Source organism: Electrophorus electricus, chromosome 1 (genome assembly GCF_013358815.1).
Source record: "Electrophorus electricus isolate fEleEle1 chromosome 1, fEleEle1.pri, whole genome shotgun sequence".
Lineage (NCBI taxonomy): Eukaryota > Metazoa > Chordata > Actinopteri > Gymnotiformes > Gymnotidae > Electrophorus > Electrophorus electricus.
Window position 1 is genome coordinate 32,857,597 of NC_049535.1, and position 26,184 is coordinate 32,883,780.

The following is a 26,184-nucleotide window of genomic DNA, read 5'->3' on the forward strand; positions in this document are numbered from 1 at the left end:
AAATCGTCCGTGGGGAAACATTGTTTCTGATAACATTCCGTGTATTCCAGAGGGTAGACTTAACAGCCGTTGTATAAAACCGTTTGACGTTTTTAGATATATTTATTCATGTTGTGCCTTTCTGTTAGTGAGAAGTTACGTTGTCTCATCGTCCGGTGTATCTACTCTCAATTGTGATGTATTTGTAAATCGAAATCACTTTGCGTAGTAGTGATACAATAATGATTACTTAAAAGTCATCTTAGATACTTCGTTGGAACTGTAGAATATTTGATATTGATATATTTTTATGTTATTACATTGCAATTTTTAAAATAATACTGCTTGTAGCCTGATCGTCAATAGATGGCAGTACAAACCAATATTTCAATAAGGTGGCCTCGACCCTTTTAAAGACTCAGACATCGGACATTTTTGTTTTTATTGATATATGCACGGCTTTATTTATTATTCTTTGCAAATAAACAGCTGTCAGCTACTAGTCGTCTTAAATTATACTCAACACGATATGTACCTGCTTGATTTCAGATTTGGGTCCCAGAAGCAGCTGAGCCCTGTGGTTAAAAAGATGTCGACCCTCCCCCTGATGTAGACCCTCCCCTGAGGTGGACCCTCCCTCTGAAGTAGACCCTCCCCTGATGTGGACCCTCCCTCTGATGTAGACCCTCCCCCCAGTGTCTACACTCCCCTGATGTAGACCCTCTCCCTGATGTAGACCCTCCCTCTGATGTCAACCCTCCCCCTGATGTAGACCCTCGCTCTGATGTCAACCCTCCCTGATGTAGACCCTCCCCCTGATGTAGACCCTCCCTCTGATGTCAACACTCCACCTGGTGTAGACCCTCCCCTTGATGTTGACCCTCCCCTGATGTGGACCCTCCCTCTGATGTAGACCCTCCCTCTGATGTCAACCCTCCCCCTGATGTAGACCCTGCCTCTGATGTCAACCCTCCCCCTGATGTAGACCCTCCCTCTGATGTAGACCCTCCCCTGATGTAGACCCTCCCTCTGATGTAGACCCTCCCCTGATGTAGACCCTTCCTCTGATGTCGACCCTCCCTCTGATGTAGACCCTCCCCCTGATGTCAACCCTCCCTCTGATGTCAACCCTCCCCCTGATGTAGACCCTCCCCCTGATATAGACCCTCCCTCTGATGTAGACCCTCCCTCTGATGTAGACCCCCCCCCGATGTAGACCCTCTGTGTGTGCTGTTTTTTCTTCCTTTGATTTATTTATATACAACCTTCAGTCTCAGTGCTGTCATCCTCTTTGTGCTCTCTACCATAGTGAATTCTTCATGTCTGATGTCTCACCTACATATTTGACATGGGTTAACAACAAACATACATGTTTGACATGGGTTAACAACTCATGGCTTTTTTTTCAAAGCTGCTGTTACATCTTTAGGCATACGGACAAATGTGGATTGTATCACTATTTTACAGCTAATACAGTGTCTTAATATTTCAACACTGACAGATATATGTTTATAGATCTGTCCATGTGGATTTTGACAGAAAAATACAAATACAAAAAAATACAAAACTAGAAATACTTTTCTAAAGTTTTTCCATTACAGCATTGCTACCCTGAAGTTATTTTCTTAGTTTTCACGTATTCCCAGGCTCTTGCAGTCATTAGTAAATGTTCACATGCGCATTGTCTTCAACGTGACTGCACACGTGCAAACCACAGCTGAACAACCAGACCACGTGACTTTCACCTGTGTAACCTCAGGCATTGGCTGCACACTGACCAATCACAGAGCACTGAATATGACGTCACCTACTGTGGGCGTTCTTACACGCCATACTCACATTTTCGAAAGATTGCTTTGGAACCTGAAAAATGATTCTTGCTTTACAAAGACCAAAGGCATTAGTCAAGAATTTGAATGTATATTGTTGACCTGACTTCAGCTAATGATAGATAAGCTGTGGCTTAGCCACTAAGGTCTCAGCTCTTCGAAGCTAAAGCTCAATGTGATAAGGCAGAGGAAGATATAGTAGAAAATAGTGTGACTGGAGAATCTATGCAAATTACTAATAAACAATCCAATCACATGGATGACTGAAAACCTTCAGGGACATTTGGTAGGGAAGGGATTACCTTCAAATGCCTTCACCACCTGCTCCAATGGGGGGACTGGACCTGGATTTCACTGTGACCTGCATGTGCCCATAAAGCATCAAACAATAACTTTCTTTCACTTTCACTTCAAACAAACAATCTTCACTAACATCAACAACTTCACCTTGTTCCAAACAAATTCAAATGGGATATAAATCCACATGGGTTATATTATAGCAGCCCACCATCACATGGGAAGTATAAATACTACTATTATTACTACTATACTACTATTAGAAATTGCTGGGGGTGAGGATGAGTTGCCAGGGTGAGCCGTTTTGTTTTTGTTTACTGTAAGTGACGTGACTCACAGCATCACCAGTAACAGGACTCAGCTTGAAGCAGAGACCTTAAGGAGTGGCAACAAAGTTGTCATTATGTAAATACATTCGCAAGAGCAAGTATAGATATGATTTAAGGATAAATTTCATATAAGGTGTCTGCCTAATACATTACAGACAACCATTAACATACTGCGTCGAATGTGATATGAACTCAATTTAAACATTTAGCTTTAGTTGAAAACGTTATTAAGTGGAAATACCTTGTCGGTGTACAGTAATGAGATTATGTACCTCTAAAATCTATCAAATATACCTGACAGGTGTACTAATGTACAGAATATTTAGCCAATGTATATGTAGACAATGAATTATGGGTTGGTTTATTAGATGAACATTAGTCTTAAACTCATACTTACAATCCAAGAATAGTCTTAGCAATGTATAGGAAATTGTCTCTTTCTCTCTCCCTCCCCCTCTTTCCTTCTCTCTCTCTCTCTCTCTCTCTCTCTCTCTCTCTCTCTCTGTTTAGTTGTGTGTAACACAGCTAGTGACTACCACTTTAAACTGTTTAGTATCATTAATTTAATATCAGAACACTTGCTACCCATTTGCTCATAATGTACTTATAATATTAAAAATGCCTTCTAATTCAACCATTTCCTCTCTGAGACGTATGGGATATGCTGTTCTTTGTGACATCTTAAACCAGTAAAAATTCAGTCTCACATCCTGGATTTGCATGTTGAGTGTTTAAGGACATAGACACACCCTAGCAACATGTGAGGAGTCATGTATCCTATAGTCCCACGTAACATGATCATGTTATTTAAACACAATAGGCCTATCAAATATGATTACGGGACTGCTTATATAAGTCACCTACTGTTCAGTTTGTGAATCAAGTATTTGTTTTATTTCCATCTTATTTTAAACATTTTATACAGTTGGTAATGTTCAAAAATTAAAAGACTGAAGTATTTAATTCAAGGTAGCATCTTTAAAAAACTATTTTTGTGACAGGTCTGCATACTCCGAACAATAGAAATATAACCAAGCCTTTTGTTGTTATTGTGCAAGCATTCTCCAAGTCCCTCCCAACTAATCCCCTTATTTTATTTTATATCCAGTCAAAGGCCGTGGTCTGCTGTTGCTATGGGAAGTGATGTCTCTGTGTACGGCATATTATTCAACCTAGGATGTTCGTTCCACTGAACATAGACAGACTAGCAAACAGTAAGTAGAACAGCGAAGAGAAACGGGAGTAAGAAAGGGTAGTTTTTAAAAATCCACCTTCATCCTTTTTTAAAGTATTGATTTTTAGACTAAAACCATCTGGAACATGCATTTCGCACTTCAGGCCTTATAACAAGTACAATATTTTGACAATACTATATTCGGAATGTTAGAAAACAAATGGTGAAAACTGGGTAATTGTTGAGGGGAAATAGCTAGCTAGCAAGAAAGCTGTAAATCTGAAGACTGGCTTGGACAGAGGAGAATAGACGGATACTGAACCTGCTCTGAATTTATTTTTAATTGCCTGCGTTTTATCGAAGTCAGCCTCCAGATATAAACATAAACCTGCCGCTCATAGAGCTAGCCGCATTGCTAGCTGGCTTTATTTGTCATATACAATGGAGTTAAGAGTGGGGAACCGATATAGGTTGGGAAGAAAAATTGGCTCCGGATCTTTTGGTGACATTTACTTGGGTAAGTGCTTCAAAACATTACCTGGCCATGTCGTTTCATAGACGACTCAAGCCACTGGTAACCGTCGTGTGTCGCCTACACCGATCAGGCTGACGTTACTTTCTAGTAATGTTTGGTTTTTAGTAAAATACCTGGCTAACAGCTAGCTAGCTGAGTGCTAACGCTAGCTGCCACTGAAGGTCGCTTTAGCCTCGATGTGTGTAACCCGTCGACTCGACACGGTCTTGTTGCAAATAAGAGTTTATACATGCAGGACAAATAAATATCTTGCTAATTATCACGAACCAGCTCGATTGTTGGTGCTGGTTTAAATATGTTGGTGGACCTAACCAGTTTCGTTCCTGTTTGTTTCGCTAACGAGGTAGCGAGGTTAGCCACTTACTTATGCAAGCTGGCAAACCAAATTTGGCCCTTAAGCTAAAATTTAACGACACACCCGTTGACAGGGAGCTGTTTCAAATTTAACCCACATAAGACTCAAATAACTGCCAGATTAATGCCTCGAAGGCTTTCTCGGTACCTAACAAATATAGTCGGCTACCTAACCGCACTTGTGAAAGATAACGCGCATTAGATTGCATTTAAGTGCGCTGTCCGTTTCTCGCTGTCGTCAGTGAAGCTTTGCTTTAAGGGTGAGCTTGGACACGTCTGACTTACCTCGGTTACCAGTCAGCTGGCATGTTCAGTTTTATTGCTTTATTCGTACCAATGCAAAATGCGGGCCACTTGGCTAAAATAATAGGCTAAGTTCTGGTGTACGTGAAATAGGTATATATTATGTGGCCGGAAAATTACACATTTTGTAATTAATATGCTAACATTTATTGGGCAAGGCAAGCAGGAGTTTCTAAAGGAATATTTGTGTGTTTCTTAGTTAATGCTTAGTAAGACTAAGAGAGCCAAGTAATGCCATGGAAAATATGGTTCTGTGTACTGTTGACTAAGAGGTAGTATATGGGGGTTGATGCGCAGGGTGACATTATATTGAAATAGTGGTGTAAACAGACTTGCTGTACATTTTATGACACATCAAAACATCATATAAATGCAAATGTTTGAGTGTTTAATCATAATCATCATCATCATCATCAGCCATCTGTTGGACCTGTGAGGGTGGAAGAGGTGAAATTCATCCATCTCACTTTTTTTGTTGAGTTCTATAATGTAGGTGTCCTTGGTCATATATGTCCTGTTAGCTTAACAGCCAGGGAGTGATGGTCTTGTTGAGACTTAGAAGATGCAGTCCCTCGTGTTTAATAAACAACATTGCTTATTGGAAAGTGACTGTCACCTTTCATGCCTCAGCCCCATTGTTCAAATCGAATCATTTGTTTGTGCATATTCGAGTTTGGCCAGGCTCAGGTTTCTGTCATGGGTTTTCCTTTGCGTTAAAGTTTCAGTGTCTTGTTGTTGTTAAACACACACTGATGATGCCATTATATTAGCGTTCGTCCCTGGTTGACTTGTGCGTAGAACTGAGCAGTAATAAAGTGCAACACTCTCTAGCCACATCCAGGGACCTTTGTGCGTCTCATACCGTTTTCTTTTTTTTTTTTTTTTCTTCTTTTTTCTTTTTCAAAAGTAGGGATCGTGGAGCCGTATGCGGTGAGGTAATTGCCGACACATGTGCTGTGTTTGTGATCTGAGGAGATCGCTGCTGCAGGACAGGAGTGTGTTGATTCAGAACGCTTCCGACCTCCCCCCCAGCCCCTCCGTGCACTGCTCCAGAAACACCATAAACACACCTCGGTGCCAGAGGACAGTCTTTAGGGCTGCACTATAAAGCTGCATGTTGTACTGTCACGATTGCTCAGTGCTGTAAGTAGCCAGCCTCATTGAAAAAAGAACCTTTTCAAACAGATAAACTTGAGCACAGCTGTTTGTATGTGTGGATAAGACCCATCCATGGTTTTGTTCTGTCAGATCTTCACGCCCTGGCTTGACTTGGTTCTGCAGGGTTATGGATCTCATATGGGCTGTGGTGCCATAACTTGGTGTTGGTACAGTCCAAGTTTGTGAAGTGCAAAGTGGCAAAACAGTTGGTGATTCAGTTGGTTTGCTGGAAACAAGTCCATCTACTTAGCATATGGACTTATGTAAAGATTCAGTACCCCCACCCCAATGTGTGAACTTGAGCCTGATGACATGCAGCTGGGGCTGATTGGGAGGTGGGTGATGGCCTGACTTGATCAAAAATGGCCATCAGGCCTTATTTTTAAAAGAAAAACAAACAATGCAGGATTCTCTGCACGGTAGGACCTGGAGTGGGGATGTTCTCACAGCCCAGATAAACTGAATGTGTCATGCACAATTGTTACCCAGTCAACATAGTGGGGCATGTCTGGCTTCAACCATGACTTCCTCCTTTTGCTTGTAACATGTATGATGTCATTGTTGACTCTTAAAGCTTTGCTTATTATACATGTGTCTTGGATGTTGTAAAACAGGTCTAATTGGTTTTATTCACCATGTCATTAATCACTCTCCCAGTTGGTGTGACCTTCCTGTGGGGGGTAAAAAATCTGATAGGCTTTGTGTGTTCCCTCATATTCCAGTTCCTGCTTCCGCTGTTCTACTTCTCAGGGGATTCTTTTCCCACCAGCCCCCTCATACAAATTACAATGAAATGAAATTTGAGTCTGTAGCGCAAAAATATCTGTCGTCCTTCGCAAAAAAAATTAGTCAGACTGAGTGGCTGGCGCTCTTATGAGATGAATCGTACATGTGCAGTTAGTTCATTCCTTAGGCAGACTTCACCCCCATGTCTGCCCTGGAGATCCTTGGTGAGTGTGCGCTTTTGGGGGGTGGGGTAATGGCAGCTGCTTTGAGGCTGAGAGGTCTGAACATGTTAATCTGGTAAGACTGTTACATAGAATGCTATCTGGTATAATTAATTTTATGTATATTTTTAAGAATTCGAAAACCGTATTTGTGACCAGAAAGTGTTTTGGTGTAGTCTACAAAACCTTTGGATATAAAACCTTTGTTTTAACATCTTCCCTGGGCTCACCATGATGTTGAATAATTTGAATGCACAAATTCGAGTTGACAAAGCTTGGGTTCCTCTTGTGTAACAGGAACGTGTTTGAACATGCCCAGTGCACTGTCAGGTCTGGTAGTGGAACAAGTAGAATATGTTGAGAGCAGATCTAAATTCCTCTAAAGATATCAGCTGGCTTACTTTTAAACTCAGATGGTTATTTGGAAGTGGAACATAATGGGTTTATGCTGGTGTTACAAGGTAATGGAGGATGTTTTCTACATCAGTACTTCCTCGGTCCCTCCAAATCACTGTGACGTGAGAAAAACGCTGTCATTCCAGATTTGACAGCTATTGTTTGACACACGTGAGGGCATGCATGTCTGTGCTGACTCTGCTCATATTGTTTGTGTGTGTGGACTTTATCCGATGTGATAAGGCTGGTCCCAGGTCCAGACATGCCCGCGTGTGCTACGGAAATGTGCCGATACCTTCAGGTCTACCTGTAGCGGCCTGGGCGTAGAGTCTGGCCCTCCGCCGGCTCGAGGAGGAGTCTTCAGGAGGTGCAGCAGAGTTCCGCCTGCATCCGTGCGTGACTCAGGAGCCCTGCGGCCTTGTCTGTCATCCATGACTTCCAGCCTCTTCCATACAATGGACTGTTCAATTTAGATGGAAATCGCACTGGTGTGGCAGCACCAACGTGGGTTCGCCCCACAGTCATTACGTTTATGGCAGTTGGCAGACGCTCCTATCCAGAGCAACTTAATTAGTTATCAGTATGACAGTACATGCGCTGCCTGGGAATCAAGCCCATGACCTTGGTGTTATTAGCACCATGCTGTAGTCATGCCCACTAGAGGCCCCTGTGCCAAGCCCACTTTAAACTTTACCAGTTTGATAGCACAGGACCTTGTGATTGGGCACCGAGTTCATTACCTGCGGGCTTTTGTGTTTTGGTAGAAATATTGTGGCATTTTTGTACCTCATAAGTTGCAGGTGTTGTTTACAGTAGTATGGTTTTTGGAAGTTGGATTGCTTTGATTTGCTAATCAGTTTGTTGTCACCCAGCGTAATATCTATGTAAATACAGTGGTGCTTGGGGCCAGCGATGAAGGATATTGTTTTTTTTAATCTAATCATTCGTTTTCTGAATCACATGGCAAAGGCCAGTCCTGGATCTTTGTTTACTTTGACGTCAGCAATGTTACAACATTATCACAATATTTGTCTATCTTTCACTCCACCCTACCCCATTGATAATGCAGTGTCCTTTACAGACACAAGCCTTTTCCTTAAAACCTATTCCAGTATTATAAAAATGGTGCTTAATCTCGCCATGAAGTAATTAGGCCACTTTGTCTTCAGACGCAGCCAAGTTCTTGTAGAACTTTTCTCCATTTGGCTTTTAAATGTTTAGTTTGTCATGTGCTCAGCCTAACTGATAAAGAAAGTTCTAGATTAACCAGGGTTATTGTCTTTGGTGTCAGGAAAAGCTCTTTTACTTATAAGTGTTACCGAAGAAGTTGGTATACATTTTGTATATTTGAGTTTGTTTTTGTGTTGGGTGGGAGACATTTTCCCAGTAGGTGGATGCTTTTCCAGTACTGGTAGGGATCCACTTTGCTAGTATAATTGTTGTGGTGGTGTGGTCCTGAAAGACTAGAGGCAGGTTTAGGCTGATTGCATTCTGTCCTGGCTGCTGTGTTCCACTGGAGTGTATTAGCGCAGTAACACTGCACTGTGTTAAGTATTGTTACTATTTCAACACTGAAGTTGACTTGCTGCACTTTGCATATTTAAGACAGTGTGTTTCAGTGGATGACTGCTCTTTAAAGAATTTGAGAAGCATTTGGGACGTTCTGGGAGCCGGGGGGGGGGGGGGGGTGTAGATGAACAGTTCTTCATATTGTTTATATGGTCCTTGTTGTATTCTAATGCTGTTTCAAATGTGTTGTTTACTCGCGTAACGGGATACTGGTATAGTGGCCTGTTGTTCTGGATGAAGTAGTGTTTATCACAGAGTTGGGCAGATGCAAGTGTGAGGAGAGGCGTCGTTAGATGTTGCGTAACAAGCCGTGGCCGTTTATCCTGGTTGGTTTGAGAGGGAGGAACAGCAGCATCTCCCAGTGACCGCAGGAACTCTTCCTTCACACTCCCTCTATTCTACGCATGCTGACAAAGACAATGGAACCGCACAACTCCCTTTCCAATATGAAACCCGAAACGTCGTTATTCCCTGCGTCTCCCCCTTAGGGTTGCCTGGCCTTGCGTGTTCGTGTGTGACTTGAAAATCCCAGCAAGTCAAGATTTGATGTACAGGGTGGAAGACGCCTGTTGCGCATCAGCAGTCTAATCACAACACGTCATCACAGGAAAGCGTCATTAACTTATCATCCCACAATGTCTGGGTTATTGCTCACATTTGATCATAAAATGTTGTTGGGAATTTTACCAGGTCTAGTTTTGGCAAATTGCCTGATCATTTTTTTCAGTGTTTGGTCTCCAGCTGGCTTTTACACACAAACCCATGCTGGAACATTTATGGGCACAGCTGCCTGTGTAAAAAGAGATTTAGGTGTGCTTCTACTTAAAAATAATGAGTTGGAGTCCAGTCCCCCCCCCCCCAACGCTTCTTCACCCTGGGCCTTATCTCCCCGAGGAAGAGCCTAGTGTGTTGGGGGACCTCGAATGTGAGCTTTGCGCTGGGGCAAGGCCCTGGGGTGAAGGAGTGGGCCAGGGATGTGTTCTCAACTTTAGACCTGCTTGCCCCAGCCTGCTGTGCGTGTGCGTGTATGGGTGCGCGTGTGCGTGTACACACAACACACACTGAATCCCCCAGACATCCTCCATGGCCCTACCGTTCAGCCTGCCTTTAACGTCACGTTCCCCCGAGGTGCACTGTGTACGCTCAGTTCCCAAGAAAGCTGTTCCTGTTATTTGTGGGCCTCTTTTTTTTTTTTTTTTTTTTTTTTTTGCTTCGGCTGTAATTTGGTTTTGGAGTGGTGTCATGTTGCGGTTCGAGCTGGTTAAGCCTGAGTGCCTCTCAGTGGGCTATTTCTCCCTGCTAGGATCTTCACTGTGGCCAAATGGTTGACAGGAGGTGGTGGTGTAGACTGATCTTTCTGTAAGCTGTAGCAGAGTGAGGCAGTATGTCCTAAATCTCAAATTTTGGCAACATTTTTTTTTTTTTAAATCCAGTGATAAATGTATAAGCCAACAGTATTAAAAATGTATCTTTATTGAACAAAGCACACACTGGCACTGTTTTAGTGGTGTTCCAGTGGAGAATATTTGAGTGTGTATTTTAGATGTATCACGTCATTCTCGAGGGTTTACTTTTTTATTGCTTCATTTTAAATATCTGTGTAAAGATACAATAAAGTGTTCAGAAGGCAGCGATTCTTAGCCCTGACTAGGAGAGATGGGTGCCATCATGATATGGCAGCATATCGTGATTACAATGAGAAATTTCAATATGAAGTCCTAAGCCTGCTGACTCTGTTAATGTTATAGGTATGACGGTGTTGTCATCAAGGTCTATTGGTCTGATTTTCTACCTGGAAGTAACCCTTTTTTTGGGGTGGGGGTGGGGCTGCTTTTTTTTTTTTTTTTTTTTTTTTGGCTCTACGCTCTTCACAGCTGTTTGTGTGGTTTTTTTTTTTTTTGTTTTTTTTGTTTTCTCCCATTTATGCCCATAATTCCTTTGTAAGCAGGCTGCTGTCCTGTGTGCCTGACCCATTTCTTTCTGTTTCTCAGGCACAGACATCTCTGTTGGGGAAGAGGTGGCCATCAAGCTGGAATGTGTGAAAACCAAGCACCCTCAGCTACACATAGAGAGCAAGATCTACAAGATGATGCAAGGAGGAGGTACATTCCTGATGTCCCAGCATGCACTGCTGCTTCCTGCCCACGAGCTCCTGGAGTGTACCTTTTTGGAGTTTACAGTAGCATTCCCAACAACTTATTAGGAAAATTACTGTAAGCTTCATAATGTCTGCATACAGCCTCAGTGCACATGCACCTACCCACTGTGATTACGTTCACCGTGGTTCACCGTATTTTCAAAATATGCTGAGCAATTTCAGAGTAATTTTCAATTGTTGAAGCTGTGTGTGTGTGTGTGTGTGTGTGTGTGTGTGTGTGTGTGTGTGTGTGTGTGTGTGTGTGTGTGTGTGTGTGTGTGTGTGTGTGTGTGTGTGTGTGTGTGTGTGTGTGTGTGGTGATTGTCTAATGCAAGGTCAAAACCTTTATAAGAGTGGGCACCAAATTTGGAGAGGTGATTTAATTGTACGTAGTAAAGGTAAAACGCTTCTACTCTGGATAATTGTTATTCCATTTTCACTGATCGGCCTTGATTGCTGGTTCTTGGCTTCGTTGGCTGTCTGGTAATTTTAAGGACATTTGAATTATTGATTTGTTTGCTATAGCAAGGCTTACGTTAATTCAGAATAATTGACTTGATCTGGCATGGAGCCTTTGAAGTGAAATTGGTGGCACATGATGACTTGGAAATGGGGATGTACCTTAGACTAGAGTTAAAGATGTTGAAAGGTGATGCAACATTCATCTCTTAAGTCAACACAGACTGCGTCCGTGAATAGCCGTACTATCTCCCATGTTTTGAGTTACACTGGGTAGTGTTCTGATGTCTATATCAACCTGCTGCACTGTAACACTTTTTCTATAAAAGAAGCGTTAGTTAGGCCGCGTGAGGCAGCCTGCTGCCCCTCAGTACTCGCTGTGAGTCAGCATGCCACACTCCACTAAGCGTGTCTTTGTTCAGGTTTGAGTGCGTGCATCGCTCCCAGCGGCTCGTCCACGGCGGACTTTCCATGCTTTGCGTGTCATCCTGAGAACCACTGAAATTCGTATTCACCACGGTGTTGATTGTGCTGCCGGTCCACATAAAGCGAGTGGATGGGCTGCCCTTGGAAACGCTCCTGATGTTCACTAGTTACATTTGTGTGAATCTGTTCTTAATCAAACTAGCGCGCATCACAGAGGATTCGAGTCTGTGAAACTTCTTAAACTGACAATGCATCTATAGAAACGACCTCTAATGAACCTAGCTTTAGTAGCATCAGTGATGCATTGTGCAAGAAATATGGAATGGTTTGTGGTCATGCCTGGTTAATTAATCACAGAGAAGTGCTCTTAAGTAACAGCATGTGGTCAGAGCTGTATGTGTTTTTTGTTTTTGTTTTTTTGTTTGTTTTTGGTTCATTTTTAAATTCTCATCAGAAGCTTCCAAGTTTAACTTGGTGGTCAGATGTTACTAATGACTGTTGGATTCTGTGCCTCAACATCTGTTTTTGCTGTTTGTTACTTTTAAAGTTTTTTATTTTTTTCAATAAATGCACATTTAAAAAAAACAAAACAAAAAAAAAAACACAAGCAAACCATTAAGCAAATGTATATTTGGTGTTGAATAATTATAACATGTCTGTTTGCCAGCAACCAGCAACTCAACCCCAGAAAGACACATACTTTGGTCAAGCTTGTCAAACTTAGGTTGGTCTTCATTGAGCTTTACATGTTTACCAAAGTCCCCATCACTACTACATCTAGTGCTGTGTAATATTACTAGTACAGATCCAGTCCTTCGTAAGCATTTGCCCAATTTTTCCCTTGTTTGGAACCCTTCAATTTTAGAAAAGAATAAATAAGCAAGGCTTTGTTGTAAAACAAACACTATTTGTTGATTTTTGATTTCTTTTCTTGTTTTAAATAGTGGGGAAGGGTGAGTGGGAGGATTTTTAAAATTTCTAATCTGATTTCGTCAGTCTGAGGTGTGAGTAGCTTGCCTTTCTGAAGTTGGATTATTGGTGGATGTTCTCACAGTGAGCCAAGCCTTCTCCATGTCCTCTTGATCCCTGAGTTTTCCACTCATTATACATTATTACTTGCCATAAATCAATGATATGAATATGAATGAGGTTCCTGAAGGATACATTTCTTTTAGTTTAGCTGGTAATGGCCCCAAGTGTCTTAGTTGTAGTTAGGTAAATGCATGCTGTTAACTAGAGGCATGGCCTGCTTCCAGCAACTGTGTGTGCACATCCCTGCGGTGTTCGTTCTGTTTTGCACTGTGAACATCACACTAACAATAGCATGACTGTACATGCACAACATTCACACACTGTGGTGGCTTGCTCTCTGTCTGTCTGTGTGTGTGATTGGGAGAGGCCAGATGGTGGGGGTGGGCTACGTCTTCAGTCTTCCTTCTCCCTAACTGCATCTCCTCTACTACTCTGCCTTATTCAGCAACGGATGAATACTGTCTTTACACTATCACACGGGGGGGGGGGGTGTGTGTGTGTGAGGGAGAGAGAGAGAGCGCATCGCCCGAAGCACAATCAGTCACTGATTTTGTATTATCTCACGGTGTGGATTCTACTCACCTGTGCTCATACATACAAACGCTCAGTCCCAGGTGCCTTCCTTCATATGGGTTCATTCATTTAAAACTGCTCAGGATTAGAGCCAGGCTTGCATAGCATAGAGGATGACCCAGACGGGGGTGGTTGGCGGGATATATTTACCCTCCTGAGCTTGCTCAGAAATAGCTGACCTGGAAGATGTGTGCTACAGAAATGCTGAGCAATGAAAGCTCTGCTGTAGAAGGCAATGAGTACATACACACACACCCACACCAGGGCAGTTAACAGCTACCCAGACACGGTAGCCTTCCTGTGATGTGATGAGCCTTTCGTCTGTGGTCGTCTCCCCAAATCATTTCTGTGTGAGGGCCCCATACATGGGTGGAGGTATGTACATCACCAGACCCCCAAAATATCAATTTCAGGAAGTACAGTCATGTTCCCTGTGTTAGAGATGTCTTGGATATATTTTTGCCCAAAAAAACAACAACTCATAATTATAATTTCCCAAAAGTAAGATGGCTCTGGGATCCTCTCCATAAAGAACCCGAATCAGGGTTCGGCGTGTTTAATGAGAACCATTAGAAGGGCAAGTTGGTTGGTTTTTGTTTTTGTTTTTTGCTAACTTGGAGAGTGACGTCACAAAACTGCTACTGAATGAACGTTATTTGTGACCTGCTGATAGCTGAGAAGGTGTATTCATTCAAGATTAGCTCCTGTGTCGAGTTGGCGATGGTCTTGTGTTTTGAGTGAGGACACAGTTTTCCTGTTTTAAACATGTCCCTGTACTATCCACGAACTGTAAATCCCATGATGCTTGTGTCTATGTGCACATGCATCACCGTGTGTAAAGATTAGCTATTAGCATGGGAGTAGTGTTGAGACTAACTTCGGGTGAGCCAAAAAACGGCGGGAAAAAAAACAACGAAAGCCCATTTTGTGGCAGAAGCGGTGCGACAAGTTGGTAGGCTTTATATTTCACACTGACTCACCACGATGGTGCAAAAAAAAAAAAGTGACGATTGGAATGAACTTTACGGTAGCCTTCTCCTGTGGGGGCAGCTAATTAAATAATTATGTATTTTGTAATGGTGACTGGTTTTCTTACATGGTTTAATGTAAAACAGCTGCTGTTCTGACTTTTTTCATAGTTTTCCTTTGAAAAGTTCAAACAAGATAATTTAAAAAAATTAAGAAAGGTTTACTGTGGAATTGTGCATTATATAGCCAGAATGCTTCATTTTTGTACTGCTTCTGATTAGAAACCACAATGTTTGCCACACACGGCAAGCAACAAAACCAGAGCTAATGCGTGTGTCTGTTTGCTGTGAACATTACGCTGCTGAGGAAAGCAGGGTTATGCTGATTAATGTAGGAGAGCGTTGCTTGCGACGTGCTGTGGCACGGTACCGTGTCTGCAGTGAAATGGGCTTATTACAACACTCACGACACATTAGCCCAGTGATTTTTATGAGCCAGGGCACCAGCTGTTCTGCAAGTTTTTCCAACATACTATATACTGGAAAAGAAGACACTTACTATATTAAAGCTCTTTATTTAGTTAATATTTTTTTAGATTCCTGAACCTTGACGTTCAGTTTCTGATGCAAATTGCGTGTCTACACTTAATGATGGCTGCTGATTGACAGTTAATAGTCATATTTGGATGCAGTTACAATGGGCTTTGTTTACAAATGTTCTAGTTGTAGTTTCTTTTAAGGAAAAACTGTTAAGCCTTAATTTTAATTGGGGGAAACAAAATGGTGGAAAGCCAAAAATGAGAAAATAAAATGGGATTTACAGGAAGGGTTTGGGGCTGGGTATAACTGATTTCATAGGGCCATAGTTTGCAGTCCTTTGAGCATTTATTTTGGATTGTCTCTGTAGTGTTTAAGATCTTAGGTGTTGTAACAGAATAACATGCTGCCCAGTGCAATCCCCAGTGTTTAGCAACTAGAACACGAGTGCAAAATATAATGAACTGAAAAATGTTCCAAGTCTCTTCAGTTATTAATTTACTAACCAAAAAGTTGAGGACCTTACTAAATGACATTTCAGTGTTGTATGATTTTAAACCTTTAAATTATGTTGAGACCATCTATGCCAAACTTGAAATATTTGTTCTCTGTGGAGGTGTGTATCAGCTATTTAATCTGAAATACAGATTAGTCACACGGTTAATAGATGCCTTCATGCTTTTTGATGCATGTTTGCGATAACATCCACAGATAATTGCAGTTACTCTGTAACTCGGTTGTGCTGTATTGCTCTCTGTATGTTGCCTATGAACCTCCTATATCACATGGCATGTTGGTGGCTGAACCATGGCCAATGGGGCAGAGGACGGGTCTGTGGTGCAGGAGGAACTGTGTACGAGTGATCTGATTGGCTTGCTGCCCTCCTGCTGAGGCCTGCTTCATCCTTTGCCCCCCCCACCCCCCCCCCCCCCCCCCCCATGCCTCGTGCAAGGTTATCCCACAGATGTGTTTTATAGCAGCGGTCATGGAGCATCCAAGCGCAGGCGTGTATATGGTCCGGATCGCCGTGTGGTGGTTTATCGTGCCGCCACATGGACTGAATCAAATGGGCGCCCCAACCCCCCCCTCTTCAACTGGCGAATATCAACTGTGGTGAGGGTCACCTTCCGTGTCTGGCAGTCTAGAAACCCAAAACGACCGAGCTTGTCTCTGGCCATTGATTTCTTACTTATGGATGTGTGGAAACGGTTGCTGTTCATCTAGCACAGTCGCATAGACAGGACGGTGTCCCTTCTACCCAGAAGGGATTTCAACACAGGTGTTTAATATTGTTAGTGTAGTAGCAATGGCAGATGTATGTTTCGATACATAAAATTGCTAAGTCATGAAATGATGCATGTCTGAGTGTTTTTTGGAATTATCATCCGTAATTATTTTCCAAATAGTTTCTAAAATGAAGATACTTTTCAGTGTCATGGTGCAGATTTGTGTTTTGTTGTTATCGTTGATTAATGGTCTTTCCATCTTTCCCAGTTGGAATCCCAACGATCAAATGGTGTGGTGCAGAGGGCGACTATAACGTGATGGTGATGGAGCTGCTGGGCCCCAGTCTGGAGGATCTCTTCAACTTCTGCTCCCGCAAATTCAGCCTGAAGACGGTTCTCCTCCTGGCTGACCAGATGGTGGGTGTGCGGGGGTGTGTGTGTGTGGTGGGGGGTTGTTAATTACAGTCAGTGTCTGCTCCTGGGTTGGCGATTAAAGGAGCCAGTATTACAGGATCAGATCTGAGTGCTGTTTACATGGCTACCATGGTTCCTCTTTCACCTGTGGCTTGATGTAGCGTTCAGTGCCAGAAGGCATGTTGCTGTCCAAAGCCTTCTTGTTCTGTCTTCACTCATTGGCTGTTTTGCATTGCGGAGTTGACATCATGACAAGTGTGTCTGCGTGTCTCTCTCTCTCTCTCTCTCTCTCTCTCTCTCTCTCTCTCTCTCTCTCTCCCTCTCTCCCTCTCTCTCAACCTGTTCCCTGTCCCCAGATCAGCCGCATCGAGTACATCCACTCCAAGAACTTCATCCACCGTGACGTGAAGCCCGATAACTTCCTGATGGGTCTGGGGAAGAAGGGCAACCTGGTCTACATCATTGACTTTGGCCTGGCCAAGAAATACAGAGACGCGCGCACACACCAGCACATCCCCTACCGCGAGAACAAGAACCTGACTGGCACCGCCCGCTATGCCTCCATCAACACACACCTGGGCATAGGTACAGACACAAAGGCACACCTGGACTTATTGGACATAGGTCTACACACACACACACACACACACCACTGATGGTAGGTTTATGCACTCCACTGCCACTTTCTCTAATCAGTTACCCATCATACAGATGTGTTAGGCACTGGATGCATTGGATTTTGTGTTCATTTTTGCTTTGACAGTGAATCTGCTTCACTAGACTGGCTTTAAGTGTGACCTGACATGACTTTTTCCATCTTGGACTGTTGTGCCCTCAGAGCAGTCCAGAAGAGATGATCTGGAGTCCCTGGGCTACGTGCTGATGTATTTCAACCTGGGCTCTCTGCCCTGGCAGGGCCTCAAGGCTGCCACCAAGAGGCAGAAATATGAACGCATCAGTGAGAAGAAGATGTCCACTCCCATCGAAGTCCTCTGCAAAGGATACCCATGTAGGCTATTTCTGCTGCTTGTTGGTTTATTAGGTTTCCATGGTATTTAACGGAAAAATGTGCTTACTCTCGTCCCCCGTCCATTCTCTTGTAGCTGAGTTCGCCACGTACCTCAATTTCTGCCGTTCCTTGCGTTTCGATGACAAGCCCGACTACTCGTACCTGAGACAGCTCTTTAGGAATCTCTTCCACAGACAGGGCTTCTCCTACGACTACGTCTTTGACTGGAACATGTTGAAATTCGTAAGTGTCCACAACGAGAGGGCACCGGTGAACGTCCCAGCTTTGCGCTGGTTGAGGAGTCAGGTGCCGGTAGGCTGCTTTCGGATTTGCGTGTGGTGATGACGTGACGTGTCTCGCCATTCAGGGCGCGAACCGGGTGGCGGAGGATGCGGAGAGGGAGAGGAGGGATCGTGAGGACAGACTGAGGCATGGCAGGAACCCGGGCACCAGGGGAATGCCCACTGCCTCCAGTAGACCCAGAGCAGCGCAGGATGTAGCTCCGCCCACACCCCTTACACCAACCTCCCACACAGGTGACCGTGCACACGTGACACCGCTCACACACACACACATTCACACGGAAGGCGGCAAACTCCAAAGGTGAAAACCCTTCCTCAAGCACCGCCCACACTCCTAGACACAGCACGAGTATGTTCAGGCAACACCCACTCGTCCAGTGACTTGTCTATACCGGTCAGCCTTGATTTCAACCTTTGTAGTGAAACAACTCACCCTGATACTGAAGAAATCTGTAATCAGCAACAAATCAGCATTACGTTGCAGGAGACATACGTACACAAACACAAAAGATTACACTGGTCCAGAGCCTCTCCCACCAACAGCTGGAACTGGGAGATGCAATAGTGTTATCAGGATCATGCTGCTCAGTTCTCATACTTGAGGCTCGTATTTTTTTCTCCAGTTTTCACTGGTTCAGTTTGGCATGGGTCTTGTGGCTTTGACGACATTTGCAGTGTTCAGGAGCTGTCGGCTGCTCCAGGCAGTTTTTAGCAACTTTGTGTTCTCGGCTGAGAGGAAGTGGTAACGCAGTCACTCGGTTTCCCACTAAACAGGAAGTCATATGACATCGTGTTGTGCTCACAGATGAAGTGATGTTCCTTTTTCAGATGGTAGTGATTTGGGGGGGGGGGGCGTTGTCTGATGTACAAATAAACCCATAAAAACTCCTTTTCTCAAGGTTTTTGCAGCAGGTTTGATTTTTATTGAACTGATCCCAGTCCTCCGAGGACATTTGGTGTGAAGGACTGGTTAAATATAGTGAACTGGGACAATGAACTGTTAAGATGGTGCTCAGTTTTCTGTCTGGCTGTGTTTCTGGGTGCTGCAGTGCATGTTTTGCAGCAGGAAGCTCTGTGTTTACACCCACAGAGTAGAGATGTGCTGGTTTGCCCCAGGTAGCAAAAAAAAGGCCACGACCACACAATGCAGGCTTTGCGTGTGAAGTAGAATGTCTCCCTTTCATACCTTTCCTGGTAAAATTATGGGGTAAAGGAAAATCACACATCAACAGATGGCATTCTGTTGCCCTGAATTCTTGTCTGCACACTAATGTTCTTGTTTGCTTTGATTGGCTGGCTGGATGTGTCAGGAGTGGAGCGTGAGAGGAAGGTCAGTATGAGATTACACCGTGGCGCTCCAGTGAACATCTCCTCTTCTGACCTGACCGGAAGACAGGACACCTCACGAATGTCCACCTCACAGGTAATGAGGCCTGCTCTTAACAATCGTCCCTCGTTAAAATATCTTTAAGACCTTTTTAAACTGAAGCCATCAGAGCCTTTAGTCATACCTTTACTAGTGCTGTATACTAGAGTTGTTGTTGTTGTTGTTGTTGTTGTTGTTTTTTAACCCACCGTCCAGCTATATCTGCACATCTTTGTATCTTTGGTGTTCACAGCTGAGGTGCTGCGTGTGAGATTGGTATAGAGATGCCCTGCCGACTGACTTCTGGCTTCAGTAGCTGTTAGCATGCTACGTTAAAAAGCCTTGGTGACTTATTTCATGCACGTCTCATGGGGTCACAGTTGGCGCATTCATAAATATAAGCCTTCGTACTTTATAAGGCCATTAACCTTTCTGCAGATTTGGCTTTTGCTGTTGATGTCTAGAGTAGTTGTAGGCACAAACTGGGGATTGCATCACTGGTATAAATTCAGAACCTGGATTTAGAGAAAAATGAGACCTGCAGATAAATCTGTCGCATAAAATTCTCAAGTTACGTAGTGCTCTGACCTCGAAAGAAATCACAGTTCACCTTTCCTGAGTGCAGTCTAAGTGTTACTACTCCGTGCACTGTGTGTAATGCATCTTCCCACATTACCCTACCTTTCTTCATGTATAAATGTCTCCCCCACTCCCAAACCCACCCCTCTCAGAATAGCATTCCCTTCATCGATCACCACGGCAAGTAACTGCACGCCACGCTCTGCTCTGAGAGGCGGCACCTGGTGAGTGACAGCTGGGTGCCATTTTGTCTGCCCTGTCTGCACCTTCTTGTGCTTAGTCTAAGGGGGGGGACAACCTCGTCTACCTCACCCTGCCCTGACTCACGTTAACCAGCATCACATACCCCCGTCTCCACACACACTACTCCTGTTGACTTGAGGGTGTCGCCTAAACATATTCCTCTGTTGTTATCGAACATGAAATGCAGACATGGATCAAGATCTAAATGAAGGATGTCTTCTAACATTCAAATTCGGTCTGTAACTTTGTGGTTACTTGGCTAAGGCTGAGAGAGGGGTTTTGTCATCCTAGGCTTTGTGCATGACTCCCTGTTCCTATGGTTTAGGTGAGAATAAAATCAGTCTGTGTGAACAAAAGAAATTGTTTGGTAGACTGTTGCTGCTCACAGATGGACCCTTGTGGAGCTGGTGGAATGCCTGTATCCAGTATTTGACTGTATTAAAGCTCCATGTGAACCTTGGCATGTTGAGATATATTTAGCCCCTATGCGGCTGTGCTAATACACACTATGCGGCATAAGGGGATTTGTGCGGGGGGCCATGCCTCAGTTTTATCGGGCAAAGGAGAGGTGCCCACAGCCCCCTAAACACACAACTGTCTGCAGTCGTTGGCGGTTTCCTCCCTGTCGGGATGGGCTTGGAGATTTAGATGCAAACTAACTGTGTCCATAGTGATGTAAATTTGTCCCTTCTGAAGGCGAGGCCCCAGAAAGAGCTGAACATACGTCTGCTCCACAGGCCGCATGCATTCACTAGAACTGGGCCAGATTAGTGCTGCTTAAACTGCCCTGTGTAAAGGAAGCTGCTCTCACCCATCAGTCGTTCTGTGTTCAGTACTCGTATGTATAGCACGATGACGAGGCTGGTTGCATTTAATTACAAGTGTAGTATGAAGAGCGTGGGAAAAGATTATTTTGTCCTTACATGGAAATGTGGTCCCTCCACCTCCGCCCTTCTGCTGGCACTGCAGTCTTCCAGTAATACCGTACAGACATTGCCAGGACTGCGTGCCTTCACATATCACACTGCCGTTTTAGCAAGAATCTCTAGCAGGTTCCATCAGACATGTTCCTAGAGGCCAAAGTATTTTAGTAACATTACAACCAAATAATATTTACTTTTTTTTTTTTCTCCTAATCAGATGAAACTCTTTTTATGACTGTTTATGTGAAAGTGTTGTGTGTGGGGTTTTCTGGTTTAGCTAGAAGCTGTTGGCATTGGTCCATGTTACTGACAGATCTGAGAACTGGTCTAGAATCAGTCCGGTCAAGCAAGTTGTCTGGTCTGGCTTTAAAATGAAGTGTGTGTGCTACACACTGAAATGAGGTTGAAGCTTAACACTTTGATTCTAAATAGAGCTGGATAGTTCCTGTTCAAAAAACATGCACCCTATGAACCTGAAATGACCTTAAAGACATGAGTTTATGTGGGAACTTCCCTCAGCTTGTAGGGTATACAGACGGTAGGTGCACCAGCTCGACATCACTCTCTCTTCTCCCTGTCTGTGTGGGCAGGCCTCTCAGCAATAAAGCCCAGTCAAAGGCAACACCGTAGTTAAGGAAAACCTCCTATGGTGATTTTATCTTTGGCTACTCCTGGGTCCTGCTGAACAAAGCAGTTTTTAAGGGAAAAAAAAAGTCACTTTGGAGTAACCCGTTTTAAATTTTATTTTTATATACATATACGTGTGTGCGCGCACACGTGCAGCATCCACTCAAATATGAAGAGGGGTATTCAGTAAAGAACTAGGCCTAACCCATGTCCTAAAAAACCTTCCCCTGAGTCTCAGAGCCTTTCTGACCTGCCATGCTGTTTCTCTGACGTGTGTGTTGTCCTTCACCTGCATGCTGTGCCAAGTCCTCTGTAGTTACTTTGGCATGAACTTTGTAGTTACCTTTCTTGCGCCATCGTACTTAATGAGAGCAGGTCGTGGGCGCTGAGGATGTGTGATGAGTGAAGGATGTCTCCTTTTCTCTCTCCTCCACCCTGAGCACGCTGCTTGGGCCTGGTGTTCTGCTCACTTCTCTCCGGCGCTGAGACTGCCTACCCTCTCTGCTGTTTACAGTCATGATATTGGTGTGAAGCTGTACAGCCTTTTAGTGTGTGGATTTTAAAGCAGTTTAATCCATACTTTTTATTTTTATATTTTTAGCTTCTTAAGATTTCTCCAACATCACCTTGATGTCTTTTTGTTTCACCATGCCCCCCCCCCCCCACACACACACACCTTGACGGCTCTTTTGTTTCCTCGGCACTGGCAGAGATGGATTACTGCTGCCCTCTAGAGGAGAGCCCTTCTGTGATTGGCTGAATTCTCTACCCCTGCTCCTCCTGGGCCTTGTGTAGTCTCAGAGCTCTGTCAGCGCAGTGTGAAAAATGCTCTCCTTTTTCTGTGTTCAGCTTCTTGTCATCGCTTGATTTTGTCGTTTAACGCCCACATAAAATCCACCGATGGACAGCTGAGAGCCACTTAAAAAAAAAAATTAAAAATAAAAAAAAAATGTGCTTGCTGCTTTTGTGTACTATATTTTCACGTTCACATAAGTGTGTGAATATATAATGTTTATAGTCGTCTATGTATATTCATGAGTAAGGCTATGGAGAGGGGCTTGTAAGGAAGCCCTCCAGCAATTAATTAAAATGTATATTCAGGACTCACGCATGCATCCGCATATTTAATTATGCTGCTCAGAAATGAACTAATTAAATGCCAGTTCACATGCCCGGACAGAAATCAATAATATTGATTGGCCCCCATGTTTTCAGACGGCGGTGTTTTAGCAAAACTACAGTGTCTTGCACCCAGAACGCAGAGTCTGTGCTTAAGGCCAATACCATGAGCCTTGGATGCACTATTCAAAAAAAACCCAATGGATTGTAGTTAAGTCTACCAGTCCAGCCATGTCAGGTTTTCAGTTCATTTGGCTCACGCACCAATGTTGCTAGTGAACACTTGTCAACATAAACAACCGCACCTGGCATTATTCACACTGTGTTTGATTTCCACACCTGTAACTGTTGTAGCTTGTTTGGCGAACTGGACCATAGTTCATCGAAGTACAGGAACAAAGTGATGAAGGTCTACTGAGTGTAACAGTTTTCAGCCAGGTTAGACCGGAGATACTTTGCATCCAAAGCTGTGAGACTGTAACAGACTCAGTCCAAACTAAACCTTTACATCCTTCTCTCACTCTTTCTCTGTTTGACATTTTCTACTATTGCAGTTACCTGTGATTTTAAATAGAATGTTTGAGGTGGTGACCGTCTCCCCCACCCAGTGTGGGTGGGTGGGTATTTGAGGAAGTGAGAGGTTCATGGGGGTCGGAGAGTGCCTGTCTCTGTTTATTTGATTGTTGCTGACTGTATGTTGTTCTGTGCCACGGTAGGCCCTTTCCCGCGTGACCCCCAGCGGATTGCAGTCAGCTGTACCTCGATGAGTGCTGCACACGCCACCAGGAGGCAGACCATCAGCGGCCCTGTTCTGCACCAGGACTTCTCCGGCATCTGCAAATCAAAGCCACACACAGACTTTATTTCTTTATTCTTTTTCCAGTGCAACTGAGCCAAGTAACACAAACTTGTTGCTGAGGGAGATGAACAGACACGTACCCGCGCGCGCGCACACTTTCTCTCGATCAGTCTTGCACATGTGCTCATGTGAACATGTTCTGATCCAGCCACCTGCACGCACATCACAGTAGATGATTTAAAAAAAAAAGTAAAAAGCAGTTGCAGCACACTGAGCTGTTTCACATTGCTGCATAAGAAGACCTCTGGTGAAATGGGCGGGGCAGAACAGGGCGGGCGTGGCCATTCCTGCCTTACTCTGTCTTGTGCTGTTGGGGGGCCTGGACTTTCCTCCTGCTGTCCTGGAGCCCTCATAAGCAAAGTGTCTCTTGTGCCACAACCCCAGTTCAACCCTCACGACACTCTTGCTCACCTGTTGCAAAAAAAAAAACAAAAGGAAAAGAAAAAAGAAATGACTAGAAATGACTCAACCAGCTTGAAATTGAGCTGTACTAATAGCCATTGATCTTGTGCTTCTTCAACTTTTTGTGGGCTTTTTTTGTTTTTGTTTAACAAATATTTAACTGTTTCCACTGGCTGCATTCTTTTACAGGTTTATTTTTGCTTTGAACTGCATTTAAGAACTTGAAATTGGGAGTTCAGGTGGTTTAAATGTCTAAGGAGAGTGGGTAGAAGCTTTTTTTTCTTTTCTTTTTTTAATCAGACATACAAAACACATCTGTAGGTTTGGACGTATGCTACAGACAGAAAGGAAACTACCCATGCAGTCCAAATCGGAGAACTGGGAAGATTTATTACTTTTTGGTTTTTAGACTTCAAAAATAGCAGATGCATATCCATTATGTTTGCAGGAAGGTGGGGGTCCTGAATGGAGTTCCACAGGACTTTGTTACATGTGGAAGGTTTGTTCTTGAGTTCTGTTGTTGGTGTAGTAAAGCCTAGGGAAGAGGTGGCAAATAAAATGTTTAAATAGCAGTCTGATAACACACCAGTACCATCCAGTACCACATCTTCAGGCATTGTGGGTGAGCTTTTATTTTCAGTTTTGTGTGCCCATCAGTTTTTCTCTGTGCCCATCAGCCTGATTGTTGACTTTCTGATTGATTTTAAAAAAGTTTTTTTTAGTTTTGTCTTTCATTCCCTCAAGCGATGGAAAGCAAAATCGCATATGTTGTGGAAAAATTTGTGTGCTGTTTGTTTTGAACTTGCAGCCAGTCTTTCTTGATCCACAACACATTTGACTGTACGGTAGATTGTTGGCCATTGGATGCGCTGTGTGTGCGCGCTACTTGTTTATTACTTGTTTTTTTGTTTTTTTAAATAGCATGTTGGGATTTTTTTTAACTTTAAACAGAATATGTTGGGAAGACTGTACTGTGGTGTGAAAATCCTGGACAAACGTGTATCTGAATCGGTTGTTTCTATTCATGGCCAGTTACGCAGTGTGAGTTTTTGGCTTCTGGTTTCAGAAGTGAAGTTGGAATGTGTGGTGATTTGCTCCAGCTCAGTCTGAGTGACATGAACACCAGTCATCAGGACTCTTTAAGCCATGCCCACTAAACTTTTTTTTTTTTTTTTTTTTAACTAAATTTCATTTAATATTTTTCTTTACAAAAAAATTAAGATCGTTTTATTTGCTGAGTGTTACACAGGCTTTTGGAGCCATTTCCTCCAGTCTTCATCTCAGTTTTACTTTCTACAGTTACTTGTGCTTCTAATCTTAGAGGAAGTGACAGTCATGCTGCCTGTCCACAGGGCCATCCAAGTAGAGCGTAGACGTTTGTGTAGTCGGGGACAGGGTGTAGCGGTGGTGAAACTCTTCTTTTGTCATGTATATAGGATGTTCCTAGTGATGGCGAGGTGCCGTTTTAACATAACCTGTGTGTGTGTGTGTGTGTGTGTGTGTGTGGAGTATGGGGAAAATGGTAGTGTGTAGAGAGATGTGAGGGACTGTTCCATTCTAGATTTGTTAAGTTAGTGTTTTCGCTCCTCCGGTGGTCTCAGAAAAGAAAAAAGCAAAAATGGCTCCCATAGTTTTCAGTGTGGGAGCAAACCCACTCGGGGAACATCCAGTTATGTTTTTGTTTTTTTTGTTTTTGTTTTTTTAATTTACTTTTTTAATTTTGTTTTATTTTTATTTTTTTTACAACATTTTAAAACATTTTTGCTGGTTCGTTTGAGCCAAGACTGATTGGCCGGGCCTTCTGAATTACCCAATCACCACACTGTGCTGTATCAGATGGAATTATGGGAATCTTCCTGCTGTGGAAGGTTTTTCTCCTCATTTGTATTGCCACTGTATTTGTGTATTTTAAATTGTGTAAATAAATTAATAAGTACTTGTATGTTTCCTTAGTCAAACTTTTTTGCCCTGCTCCGTTAGATCCAGCCTCTTGTGCTCTGAGTCATCGAGTAATCAGTCATTGTGCTGAATTTTAACTGCTTTATTTGGAGAAGAGAGGAGGAATCTTATTTTTTTATTCCGTGATTCTCTGCATCAGTGGCTGCCGTCCACA

The 26,184-nt window shown here is 43.4% G+C and overlaps 1 protein-coding gene across 2 annotated transcripts; it reads left to right on the top strand.

The window, feature by feature from the left end:
- The first annotated feature begins 3,632 nt into the window (after positions 1-3,632).
- On the top strand, positions 3,633-26,013 carry csnk1da (casein kinase 1, delta a). 2 transcript variants are annotated; one of them, XM_027014691.2, is made up of 9 exons: positions 3,633-4,125; positions 10,862-10,972; positions 16,497-16,645; positions 16,999-17,227; positions 17,481-17,651; positions 17,746-17,894; positions 18,019-18,187; positions 19,264-19,376; positions 23,527-26,013. In XM_027014691.2, exons 1-9 carry the CDS (start codon positions 4,050-4,052, stop codon positions 23,575-23,577), a joined length of 1,218 nt encoding a protein of 405 aa, XP_026870492.2. In that variant the 5' UTR covers positions 3,633-4,049; the 3' UTR covers positions 23,578-26,013. The 2 variants fall into 2 exon arrangements, with proteins under 2 accessions (XP_026870492.2, XP_026870493.2); XM_027014692.2 differs by lacking the exon at positions 23,527-26,013 and adding an exon at positions 20,051-23,520.
- Positions 26,014-26,184: the final 171 nt, after the last annotated feature.